The sequence below is a fragment of the Ursus maritimus genome, unplaced genomic scaffold, assembly GCF_017311325.1.
Source record: "Ursus maritimus isolate PB19 unplaced genomic scaffold, ASM1731132v1 scaffold_1, whole genome shotgun sequence".
Taxonomy (NCBI): domain Eukaryota; kingdom Metazoa; phylum Chordata; class Mammalia; order Carnivora; family Ursidae; genus Ursus; species Ursus maritimus.
Window position 1 is genome coordinate 95382678 of NW_024423343.1, and position 12926 is coordinate 95395603.

Sequence of the window (12926 nt, forward strand, 5' to 3'; positions counted from 1 at the left end):
CCAGCTTGTTACAAGAACTAGCACAATACTCACCCAAACTGGACAGTTCTCATGCTACTGTCATATCTCAATCTTAAGGCACCCAAATCCTTCTTACCAGTTTGTGCTAATTTTAACCCTATCTCTTATTCTTCTCCTCTTGTTCCGTCCTTTCTCAGCCTCAAGTCATCCAAATGCATGTTTTATATTTTCTGGCACTTCTGACATTTAAGTTTGTATTTAATGATTTCTTGCCACGATCTGCAGTATCTGACATCTTGGAACACTATCATTATCTTATTTCTACCTCTAGTTATAATGTTTCTGACAAGAGTGAATCATTGCAGTGGAGCCTCTTAATAGGGGCATTACTGTAGCAATAAAAGATGTAAATCGCAGTTGCAAACACCCTAGAAGAGCAATCATGAAACAGTGATCAGTGATTAGATGAACTGCACATATAATTACATACATATAAGGTCAGATGAATCACTTGAGCTGAAAAGGACAGGAAAGGTTTAAGAGGAAGAATTAGAATATTTTAGAGAAATACAATTTGAATAGGGAGCAGATAAAGTCATGAAAGTATTACAACAAGTGGGGCAGGTTGAACAAAAGTACAAAACCAAGAAAACATGCACATTTAAAGAATAAAAGTATTAGTAAAAATACTTGTAATACCTGCATTGTTGCTCATCCATCCCTAGTAGAGCATGCTATGCTGTTTTTGGGATTTTGTCCCTTTTCTTTGATGGGGATGCATTTGCATTGAATATAAACTTTTGTCTAATGCTCTATATAACTGATTAATAAGGAAGCTCCTAGATATATCTCTGAAACTTGAGGCTTTTATACAAAATCTCAAACATTCCCTGTTGGATATTCTTTTTTTAATATTTTATTTATTTATTTGAGAGAGAGAGAGAGCAAGCAAGAGAGCACAAGAGGGAGATTCAGGCAGAGGGAGAGGGAGAAGCAGGCTCCCCACTGAGCAGGGAGCCCAATGCAGGGCTCTATCCTAGGACCCTGGAATCAGGACCTGAGCTGAAGGCAGACGCTTAACTGACTGAGCCATCCAGGCACCCCGGCCCTGTTGGATATTCTAAAAGGACTATAACCATAACACATCTAAAAATGGCATGTTTCAAACTTTCCTCAAAATGTGCCTTTTTTTTTTCTTTTTGATCTTTCCCAATTTCAGTTGCAACAGCAACATTCAACCAGTGGTAAAACCTTGAAACACAAAAATTGTTTTGTACACTTCCTCCTCCTCAGTGTTCAGACCTAAGCATGAAATTCTTTTGTTTTTATCAGCCGCCTCCCTTGCACGTGTCCCTTCTCTATGCCCTTGTTTCATCCTTAACTTCTTGGCATTGCTTGCCCAAATTGTCTTGAGAGCTTCTTACCAGATCTAATGACCTCAGGATGTCATCAGATCCAACTCATCTTTTACCCACTGCCAGAGTAATTGCTCTAAATTCAAATCTGATTTTGTTGCTTTTTCTTTTTTTGGCTGTAAACTTAATCGCTCATGAAAACAGTGATCAGCCCTGCTATATTCATGTTAGTAATAATCCATGCATTATTTCTATTAGCAATAATCCACGGGGCTGGCCCCCTCCTTTCCAGTAATCTCTTTAAGATTCTTGTGCATTTTGTTAAGATTATTCTAATAACATACTCTATAATTTCATTTATCTGGAAAACACTGGATCATGAATTTTTCAGTTACATTACCAGAAAATATATGAAAAGGATATCATTCTGTTCTTTATTTTTTTAAAGATTTTTATTTATTTGTTTTATTTGAGAGAGAGAGAGAGAGCATGCAAGAGAGTGAGTGGCGGAGGACTAGAGGGCCAGAGAGTATCTTAAGCAGACTCCCTGCTGAGTGCCAAGCATGAGCCCTATGCTGGGCTTGATCTCTTGATCCTGAGATCATGACCTTGAGATCATGACCTAAACAGAAACCAAGAGTCAGATGGTTAACCCACTGAACCACCCAGGTGTCCCACCATTCTGTGCTTTAAATCTCATCACATTGTCTTCTTTCCCTTCCTTCATCTTTATGGCAATTATTACTTTACCAAAAATAAGCAAACTGGTAGCCCTCAGGCAGAAATTGGTGCCTATAAATATATTTAAAAGTATTGGGTTATAGTTAAAGATCATAAGATTGTAAACTAAATTCTTGATTTCTAACTTATCTTGAAAAAAATTTGGGACATTATAATACTGTATGTACTTTCCTATAAGATAATGCTTACCTGGAGCTGAAGGACTACTGCCCCTTTTAGACCATCTGACTATTCCATTAGCCCTCATTTTACCCATACAGTTTAATTCTGCCATCCACACCCAATCCCTTTTGGCATTTGGGTTTGAGACTCCTGCTCTACTATGGACCATAGAGAAACACAGTGCTTGTCTCATCTTGTGTAATATGGGATGGAAACGATTCTAGTGAACTTGGTTTCTCAACCTTATAGCACTCTCAGTGTCTACTATGGTACTGGTCATACTGTGAATGTTCGATAAATGCATTTTGGTAGAACTGAATGATACATACAAATGAGGTACAACAAAATCTTCCCAAGCTCTCTGGAAGAATGCATTTTTTTCTCAACTTGATCAAATGTCTTGTTTCCCTCATTTAATTGGTTTGGTTAACCATGTGCATGATTATTTTCCTGTTTATCCTACCTTGCTTGGCTTTAGTTGAATACTCCTGGATGGCAGGGTTCGTGCATTTTAATGTCCTTTGTGCCATGTCCGGTGTCAAAAGAAAAGAAAAGAAAAGAAAAAAAGCCCTGGTAGGCACTATTGGTAAATAATACTAATAAACACACATGGAAACTATTTCTGAATCGTTTTATTTCAATAGTAATTACATGATTAAATATGTAGTTAACATAATAGCATTATTGGTGATAATAAACCTTTAAAAACACAATTTTTTTAATTCTTTAATATTTTTAAAAAGATTTTATTTATTTATTTGACACAGAGAGAGAGACAGAGAGAGAGGGAACACAAGCAGGGGGAGTGGGAGAGGGAGAAGCAGGCTCCCGACTGAGTGGGGAGCCCGGCAGTGGGGCTCGATCCCAGGACCCTGGGATCATGACCTGAGCCGAAGGCAAACGCTTGATGACTGAGCTACCCAGGCGCCCATCAAAACACTAATTTAAACTCATATCAAGTTGAGTCTCAACCAGACAGAACTACATGAATGTCTGTAATTAGGGTAAGTGTTAACCGAGGGGTCTCCTGTGGCTGCCCGAAAGAATGAATCTCCCGGATGCAACAGATGATAACATTAATGGCTATGTGAAGGGGGATTTGCCTGAGACTTCTGATGTCCCTTGACTAAGCAACATGTACCGTCAACACGTCGCTTTGCAGCATCAGTGACCTGCGCAGCTCTCTAAATTCGGAGAAGGTTCAGCAGCTTGGGCCCCTGAAAAGGTATTTGGAAAGTTTCCCAGTTTGTGTGCCGCATAAGCTGGAGGCAGTATAGTGATAATTAATAAAGTGCCAGACTGGATAATTGTAGAAACCATAAAAGATACTAAAATGTTGTTACCGGAGGCACAGACACACCTGTGAACGTGTGAAATTAATTTGTGTGAGGAACGTCACGTGAGAGTGGATGAGGGCGAGGGAGGTGAGATGTTCTTTAAATAATTCAAATGGGGAGGCGCTCTTCCAACACATAAAGAAAGGAACTCCTGCTGGTGGGGTTTATTAAAGGAGTTGCCCCTGTATTCTTTTGTTATGTGTGCTCATCTTCTTGACCAATTTTTAAATAACAATAAACCTCCCCTTACTGTGTTATGACACCTCTTGATAGTGTAATGTTGAGAGACATGAGACCTTATTTTCTCATCTTGGCCCTAAATTCTGTGCAGACCAGGGGGCGCCTGGGTGGCTCAGTGAGTTAAGCATCCGCCTCTTGATGTCGGCTCAGGTCATGATCTCAGGGTCCTGAGTTGGAGCCCTGCGTCCAGCTCCATGCTCAGCAGGGAGTCTACTTGAGGATTCTGTCTCGCCTTCTCCCTCTGCCCCTCACTGCCTCCATCCCCGCTCACATTCTCTCTCTCTCTAAAATAAAAATAAATAAATATTTTTTTTTAAAAATTTACTGGAAAGACCAGTTTCCATTGGGTTTCCATACACAGTAGGTTAATGACAGAAAAAGGAAAAATAAGGATAAGAGCACCTATGTCAATACTTATCATGAGAAGGATTGAGAACTATTGAGAACCACAAAATTATAAGCAATATACTGAGCTGATGATAGATGAATGGTAGATCCGTTGTTATCATTGTTTGTTGTTATTTCCATCGTTATCGAAATGGATTTTTAAAAAATGAAAACTAAAATCTTTGAGATGAATTACTGCCAATGATTATTCTGACCTTCTCCTAAAGTGTCTTCTACAAAGGCTGTATAAGATAGATGTATATAGGCAAAACCTCCAAATCTTAGCATTGCCATATATTCGTATTTTCTTCCAGACCACTCCATTCTCTTGCTTTTCTGGCTCGGGGATTAACACTGGTATTCCAGCACAATTTTCTGACACCACCTGGGTAACCTAAAGTCGATTCAATTCTAACTAATCAGAATTAGCACAGACTCTCCAGGTTAAGGACTTGGTGACTGTTCCCGGTTCAGATGCCACCTGCATGTCGCAAGTCTCCAGGCTCCCTGCATTTCAGTCTAACGTGGCTATACATTTGGTGGTTCCCACAATCTTCCTTCAGGTTTGACAGTTTGCTAGAATGATACAGAAAGTGCTATACTTATGAATACTGGTTTATTTTAGAGGCTACAGATGAAGAGCCAGGTGAACTGGTAAATAGGGCAAGTCCAGAAGGGTTGCAGCATCGCCTCTGTCTCTGTAGAGTTGGGAGGTGCCACCCTCCTGGTAGTCGATATGTTTACTAACAAGGAAGTACCTTCAAATTTCATCATTCACAGATTTTTATTGAGGTCTCATTACCTAGGCATGATTGATTACATCATTGCCCATGTCAGTGAACTCCATTTCCTATCCCTTCCATGTGCCCTGACCTCCAATTAGGGTGGAAAATTCTAATTCTTTAATCTGGTGGTTGGTTCCTTTGGTGGGCAGCCCCCCTCCAGAAGCTGTCTGGCCACCCTCCCCACCCACCTCTATCCTTTGAGTCATCTTATACTTGGCATAAACCAAGTATAGTGAAAGGAAACTAATAATTAATAACAAATGACACTCTTATCACCCAGAAAAGTCCAAGAATTTTAGGAGCTTTATGCAGGGAATTAGAGAAACAGACTAAAAAAAATTTTTTTTATTATACCACACAAACTTCTTTCAAATATTAATTAGTCTGAGTTTCTTGGTTTTATCCATTGTGTTTGGGGTTTCTAAGTATAACAACACTTCACCCTTTTTCATTTTTCACAGACAACAGTCTTGTAGAAATTGGACTGGTATAAGGTGTATGAAGTTATTTACATATGTATTTCTCTGCAAAACCCATACAGACTAGTTTGCCTACAATGCATATACAGTCCGTTTTATCTTTTATTTGTGTTTTGTAGGCCTTTGATGCATTAACTCAACTTGTTTGCCTTCTCATTAGATCTGAAATTAAATATCATCTTTATTTCAAATAAAATTATTTCTTCACTCTCAGTGTAGTTCTCCTTCACTTTTATTTTTTAAAGTTTTTTATTATGTTATGTTAGTCATCATACAGAACATCCTTAGTTTTTGATGTAGTGTTCCATGCTTCACTTTGTTTTTAATTCTTTCTGACATTAGGTCTATTCAATGATAGAATGATAGGATCACAATCCAGCAGCTACAGTGTAGTTACGATCAAGTATAATCAGTTATTTGTGTTTTAATTAATTTTACTATGGGAGTATCCTCTAAAAAGACTGTCTTTAATATAAATATCTTCTTTTAAATATAAGTATGCAACCTGTAAGAAAACAAAAGTACAAAGACAAAAAATCATGACATCACAGCATGTTCTTTTTTTAATTTAATTCAACATGCAAATATAAAAGCATTTTGCTTACTTAGGAAGTTGTCATTTTTTTTGCCTTTTTTGCTTGTAATGAAAATACTAACACAGTCTTTAAATGATAACATGTAAAAAAGATATGCTAGCAAATTTTCTTCTTAATGAAATGTCTAATATAGCCTCTAAATTTTTATATCCATTTGCATAATCATACATGCATATATACATGTATATGTATATTTTAGTAGGAATGAAAATGCCTATACCACTCGCTGTGTTGTGATGAGAACTGAGAACTTTTTAAATATCTACATATCCAAATGTATATTAATGTCTCTGTTATTAAGCTTTTCACTGCTTTTATAATTGCCTTTTTTTTTTTTTTATTTCTAGGTAACCTTCAAAGCATCAAAACATTCAGTTTCACCAGATTTAAAATATGTTCTTCTGGCATATGATGTCAAACAGGTAAAGTAGTGATCTTCTTTTCTTTGTGATGCATTCAGGTAAAAAGTCATAGTTTTTATTTGGTCATCTACTCATCTAGAAAACAATTGGCATATCCAATAGCTGCCAGGGATACCGATAACCAATATTGCACAAGAGAGGGTTGGAGAAAGTGTCCTGTCTTCCATACCTGGCTAGCAAATACCTAGCACAGTCTACTAGGTGTGTGTGCTAGTCCTAGTCCGTCTCATTTAGAGGGGGGTGTGGCAGGTGTTTAGCAAATCTGACAAATGGAGGCTTTTGCCTTTATCAGGGCAGCCTTATTATAATGTGAGTGTTTCCTGTATGTATAGATGGAGTTTCCTGATGGCTCTGCCATGAGCTGCAGTGTGTATAATGGGAAGGGGCTGGTGAAAACATTGATTCAAGTTATGGACAGGGGATTGTTTGGTGGTATTTGAGCATAAGCCTTGTGGATAGAGAAAATTCTGAAAGTGGGTCAAACCAAGGAATCAGTTCTGAACAAATGAAATGTTCTAATTGCAATTAGCATTTCATTATTCCTTGTCAGCTCTACAGCACACAATTAGAGCAATATGTATGGTTGTCGAGTGTTTTGTATTTAGATATAATTTGCACTGTTAAGACGCAAAGTAAATGTTGAAAGGCAGTTCAACAGATGAGTTTCTCTAGAAAATAAATGATTGGAAATCATTCAAGAAATTTTTATGTGCTTTAAGACAATAAAAATTTATAGACTTAAGGCAGGAGGCCTCATATAATGCATTGAAAGGGTTTGAGCACATGAAATTTCACAGTTCAGAGAACCTTCTAAGTAATGACTTTAGTCTTTTGGAGTATACATGTGCTATGTTTTTAGACATGTTTATATATTTTTAGTTAAAATTACATTGCAAAAACAGGAAGATTATAATGGAAGACATCTTTTCCTATTATAAATCTCATTTATATTATATAAATATAAATATAAATTATATAAAATATATATAAATCTCATTCCTATTATAAATCTCATCTTATTTTATTTTATTTTATTTTATTTTTTCAAAGATTTTTTATTTATTTATTCGACAGAGATAGAGACAGCCAGCGAGAGTGGGAACACAAGCAGGGGGAGTGGGAGAGGAAGAAGCAGGCTCATAGTGGAGGAGCCTGATGTGGGGCTCGATCCCATAATGCCGGGATCACGCCCTGAGCCGAAGGCAGACGCTTAACTGCTGTGCCACCCAGGCGCCCCACAGGCTTTTTATTTTAATTTTGCTCTGTAATATCCCTATTCATTGAGATTTTGAAAAGCACATGTAATAGCAAGAAAAATACTTATAAACAAAATATTATGATTTCCAAGTTTTTTTTTTTTTTAAGATTTTATTTATTTATTCGATAGAGATAGAGACAGCCAGCGAGAGAGGGAACACAAGCAGGGGGAGTGGGAGAGGAAGAAGCAGGCTCATAGCGGAGGAGCCTGATGTGGGGCTCGATCCCATAACGCTGGGATCACGCCCTGAGCCGAAGGCAGACGCTTAACCGCTGTGCCACCCAGGCGCCCCACAGGCTTTTTATTTTAATTTTGCTCTGTAATATCCCTATTCATTGAGATTTTGAAAAGCACATGTAATAGCAAGAAAAATACTTGTCTTATAAACAAAATATTATGATTTCCAAGCTTTTAATATTATTTATCTAAAGATTTTTAACTTACTGTAAATCTGTATTAAACTGATAATGAACTTAAGAAAAATCAGGTTTCACTAGCCACAATAATCAAGACTATGTGAAATGAGCAGAGGGATAGACAGATCAATGAAACAGAGAAGAGAGCCAGGAAACAGACCCATACAAATACACCTAACTGATTTTTGACAAAAGTGTGAAAGTAATTCAGTGGAAGAAAAAATACATTTATTTAAGCCTTGCACTGTATAAAAACTCAGAATGGATGATAGATTTAAATGTAAAATATAAATTTATGAAACTTTTAGAAAAACCAAAACAGAGCAGAAAATCGATGGTATGTAGGAGTAGGAAAAGAATTCTAAAACTATACATCAAAATCACAGTATAGACAAGGAAAAACTATTGGCCTGTAAAAGACCTTGCTATGAGGTTGAATACCCACCTTACAGTCTGGGAGTCTTACGGTTTGTACTAAGATAGCTATGTGGGATCTTTGATGGTTTTAGAGTAATTAAATGCCATTTTTACTCTCTGTGTGTGTCTGGCTGTGTGTGTGTGTGTGCGCGCACGTGTGCCCATAATGCCCAATAACAGAGATGGGAAAAATAGTCATACAAAATCCAACCACCTGAGCTAAAACTATTTTGGTGTGTTTTATTCCTGTTATCCCCCCCTTATATGTAAAAGTACGTAAACAGGAATTATCATATATTAAGCATTATTTTAGGCAAGCATTATTATGGAGGAGAAAAGTTAATCTCAGAAAAGCTAAATAATGCAGGATTTAATGATTTAAAATTTTATACAAGATCTTTCAATTAGGAAGTGGTAGCCACACGCTAAGCAATTGGGTTATACAATATTTTGTCTTTATTTCCATTATAAGGCAGATGAGCTCAATCAGAAAGATGTAATCAAAGGCTAAATTCCACAAACTTACAGATTCTCCCTATTGTTGGACCTTAGTTGTCTTCATGTTTTAAAATATTTTGAAAATATTTTTAGTATATTCCCTTTTTCCTGAATTTGATATTTCTATAAGACACATTTACATAAATGGAATTTCTGAATGAAACTATATAACATTGTATAATTGAACTGAAATTCACAGTAGTTAACACAAAATAAGCTACCTTAAAAGTATACAATTCAGTGGCATTTCGTACATGCACAATGCTGTGCAGTTACCACCTCTATCTAGTTCCAAAACATTTTTATAAATGTAAGAGATAACCTCATACCCATTAATCAGTCAGTCCCCATTCTCCCTACCATACCTTTTGGTAACCACCAATCTGATTTCTCTCTCCATGGGTTTACCCATTTGGATAAATAAATGGAATCATATGACATGTGACCTTTTTTTCTGGCATTTTTCACTTACCATAGTTTGAGGTTTATCCACATTGTAGTATGGATCCGCCCTTCATGGACTTGTTTATGGTTAAATTATATCCCTTTGTATGTATATATCACAGTTTGTTTGTTCACTTATCCTTTGAGGAATATTTGCTTTATCCCCAACTTTTGGTTATTCTGAATAATGAGGCTGTGAACTTTTGTACACAAGAATTTCCTGAGTACCAATTTTCAATTTTTGGAGTATATTTTGAGGTCTGGAATTGCTGAGTAATATGCTAATTCTGTGTTTAACTTTTTGAGGAACCACCCAGCTGCTTTCCAAAGTGGTTGCACCATTTTATATTCCCACCCACAATGGATGAGTTTTAATTTTTCTGTATGCTCACTAATAGTTGTTATTTTCCATTTTTCTTATTGTGAACTGTCCTAATGTGTATGAACGGGTATCTCATTGTGGTTTTGGTGTACAGCTCCCTAATGACTAATGACGTTGAACATATTTTTATATGCTTGTTGGTCTTTTGTATTTCTTCTTTAGAGGAATGACTACTGAATTCCTTGCCTATTTCTTTTTTCTTTTTGTAGTTGTGTTTAAGAGTTCTTTACATATTCTGAATAATAGACTCTTATATAGGACTTGGAAATATTTTCTCCCACTCAGTAGATTGTCTTTCATTTTCTTGTCTTTCACTTTCTTGATAATGTCCTTTGATACATAAATTTGAAAAAATTCTGATTAAGTGTAATTTACACACATGCTTTTGGTATCATAATTAGGAATCCATTTGCAAACTCAGGGTCATAAAATTTTACTCCAATGATTTTTTTCTGAAAGTGTTATACTTTTAGTTCTTAAATTTAGGTATTGATTCATTTTGAATTAATTTTTATAGTGTGAGATAGGAGTCCCAGTATAACACAATATATTGTGTCATGCTATATATTGAAACCCTTCTTTCCAAAATGGTTATGTTGGTTTATAACTGCCATTAGGCAATGTATGACCTGTTACGTTACGGTCTTTACCAACTTAAAACTATATTTTAAAGAAAAAATAATTATTAACTTGATTATCTACTAATCAAATACATATGTATATATTCTCTCTCTCTCTCTCTCTCTCTCTCACACACACACACACATACACACACGAGTCGGTATTAGTTTTATATTACTATGTAGTAAATGGTCCCAAATTTAGTGACTTTTTAAAAAAGCATTTATTGTGCTCAGTTTCTTTGTAATGAAATTTGGAATCGGCTTGGCTGGGTGGCTCTGGCTCTGGATTCCTCATGAAATTGCAGTCAGCCATCAGCTGGGGATGCAGCCATCTGACAGCTTACCTGAGATTGAAGAATACACTTCCAAGGTCCATCACTCACATGGAATGCAAATTGGTGCTAACTGTTGGCATGAGACTTCGAGTTTCTCCCTGATGATCTTTCTGAAATGCTGCTGGAGTGTCCTCATAACTTGGTACCTGGATTTCCCCAGAATGAGTAATGCAAAAGATAAAGGCAAAAATTTAAATGCCTCCTATGATCCTTCCTTAGAAGTTTCCTATTAGGGACATCTGGGTGGCTCAGTTGGTTAAGCATCTGATTCTTGATTTCTGCTTAGGTCATGATCTCAGGGTCATAAGACAGAGCCTTGTGTCAGGCTTTGTGCTGGATGTAAAAGTCTGCTTAAGATTCTCTCTCCCCCTCTCCCTCTGTATCTCCACTCCTTGTGCTCGCTCTCTTTAAAATAAAAAAAAAATAATAAAAAATGTTGCCTGTTACTTTCTCAGAAATTTTTTTAATTCAATTTATTTTTTTTAAAGATTTATTTATTTATTTAAGGGGGTAGGGACAGAGGGAGAGGGAGAGAGAGAATCTTAAGCAGAGTGCACACTAAGTGTGAAGCCTGAGTTGGGGCTTCACGTCATTACCCTGAGATCATGACCAGAACTAAAACCAAGAGTTAGATACAAGTGACTATGCCATCCACGTGCCCCTTAATTAAATTTATTTAAGCAGCAACAATAAAAAATAAAAAACAGTTCACCCATATCTCCCACCTCCCAACCCCATCTCTAGCAACTACTAATATATTCTCTGTATATGAGCTTAGTTTTTGTAATTAATTTTTTTAATACTCTACATAGATGAAAGATCATATGGTGTATGTCTTTCTTTTTTTTTTTACTTAGAATAATGCCCTCAAGGTCCATCCATGTTGTTATAGGTGGAAAGATTTAATTATTTTTATGGCTGAATACACACACACACACACACACACACACACACATGCACACACACACCTGTCAAACCCATCTTGTATTTTTCAGTTCAGTTATCGTACTCCTCAGCTCTGTGACTTCTGTTTGGTACTTTCTTCTATTATCCGTGTCTATTGAAGTTCTCATTGTATTCATCCATTCTACTTCTTGTTCAGGGAAGCTCTTTATGACCATTACTTTGATCTCTTTATCAGGTAGCTTACTTAGCTCTCTTTCGTTAAGGGTGTGTGTGTGTGTGTGTGTGTGTGTGTGTGTATGGTTTATCTTGTTCTTTCATTTGGAACATATTCCTCTGTTTCTTCTTTATGGTTGACTCTGTTGGTTTCTATATAGTTGATGAAACAAAAGTCTCTTCGTCTTAAAGGAGTGGCCTTGTGTAAGAGTTGCAATTTGTTATTCAACTGTGCCGAGCTCCTGATTTCTCTCAAACCTCTGTGCTTGTCCAAACGGCCTATTATATTTTCAGATGTCCTCAGTAGTGAAGGATATGCCAATACCTGTCCATGTCCCAAAAAAGAGGATCTCAGCAACTAAATTCAGGCTGAATGGAAGCTAGATCTCAGACAACAGCTTTTTAAAATGTGCAAATGCATACATTTCTGTGGTGGGCCTGCAAGTTTGAGAGCCAGGTGATCTGAAGGTGTACTTTTTCTTTTTTTTCTTTATTATTATTATTATTATTATTATTATTATTATTATTATTATTTTTGGTCACAAAGTCCAGCTCTAATTCAGTGTGGGAGGAGACTACTAAGAAGTGAGAATTTGGAGCGACCATCTTAGTGGCTGGCTAACTTCGTCCTTTATTTTCTTATTTTACATGCAAAGTATATTCACTCTCTAAGGCCCCCCATGTTTTCATTCATTGCAGTCTGGAATTTTTTTTTTTTTTAAGATTTTATTTATTTATTCGACAGAGATGGAGACAGCCAGCGAAAAAGGGAACACAAGCAGGGGGAGTGGGAGAGGAAGAAGCAGGCTCATAGCGGAGGAGCCTGACGTGGGGCTCGATCCCATAACGCCGGGATCACGCCCTGAGCCGAAGGCAGACACTTAACCGCTGTGCCACCCAGGCACCCCTAGAATTTTTTTTTTAAAGATTTTATTTATTTGTCAGAGAGAGAACAAGCAGGGGGAGCAG

General features: G+C 36.8%; 1 protein-coding gene across 2 annotated transcripts in view; it reads left to right on the forward strand.

The window, feature by feature from the left end:
* Positions 1-12926, forward strand: part of DPP10 (dipeptidyl peptidase like 10) — a 618096-nt gene that overhangs the window by 318222 nt on the left and 286948 nt on the right. The window contains exon 5 of one of the 2 annotated variants that reach the window (XM_040645663.1): positions 6391-6470. In XM_040645663.1, the coding sequence (XP_040501597.1) occupies positions 6391-6470 (80 nt within the window). The remainder of the gene's footprint in view (positions 1-6390; positions 6471-12926) is intronic. The other variant, XM_040645668.1, reaches the window with a different exon arrangement.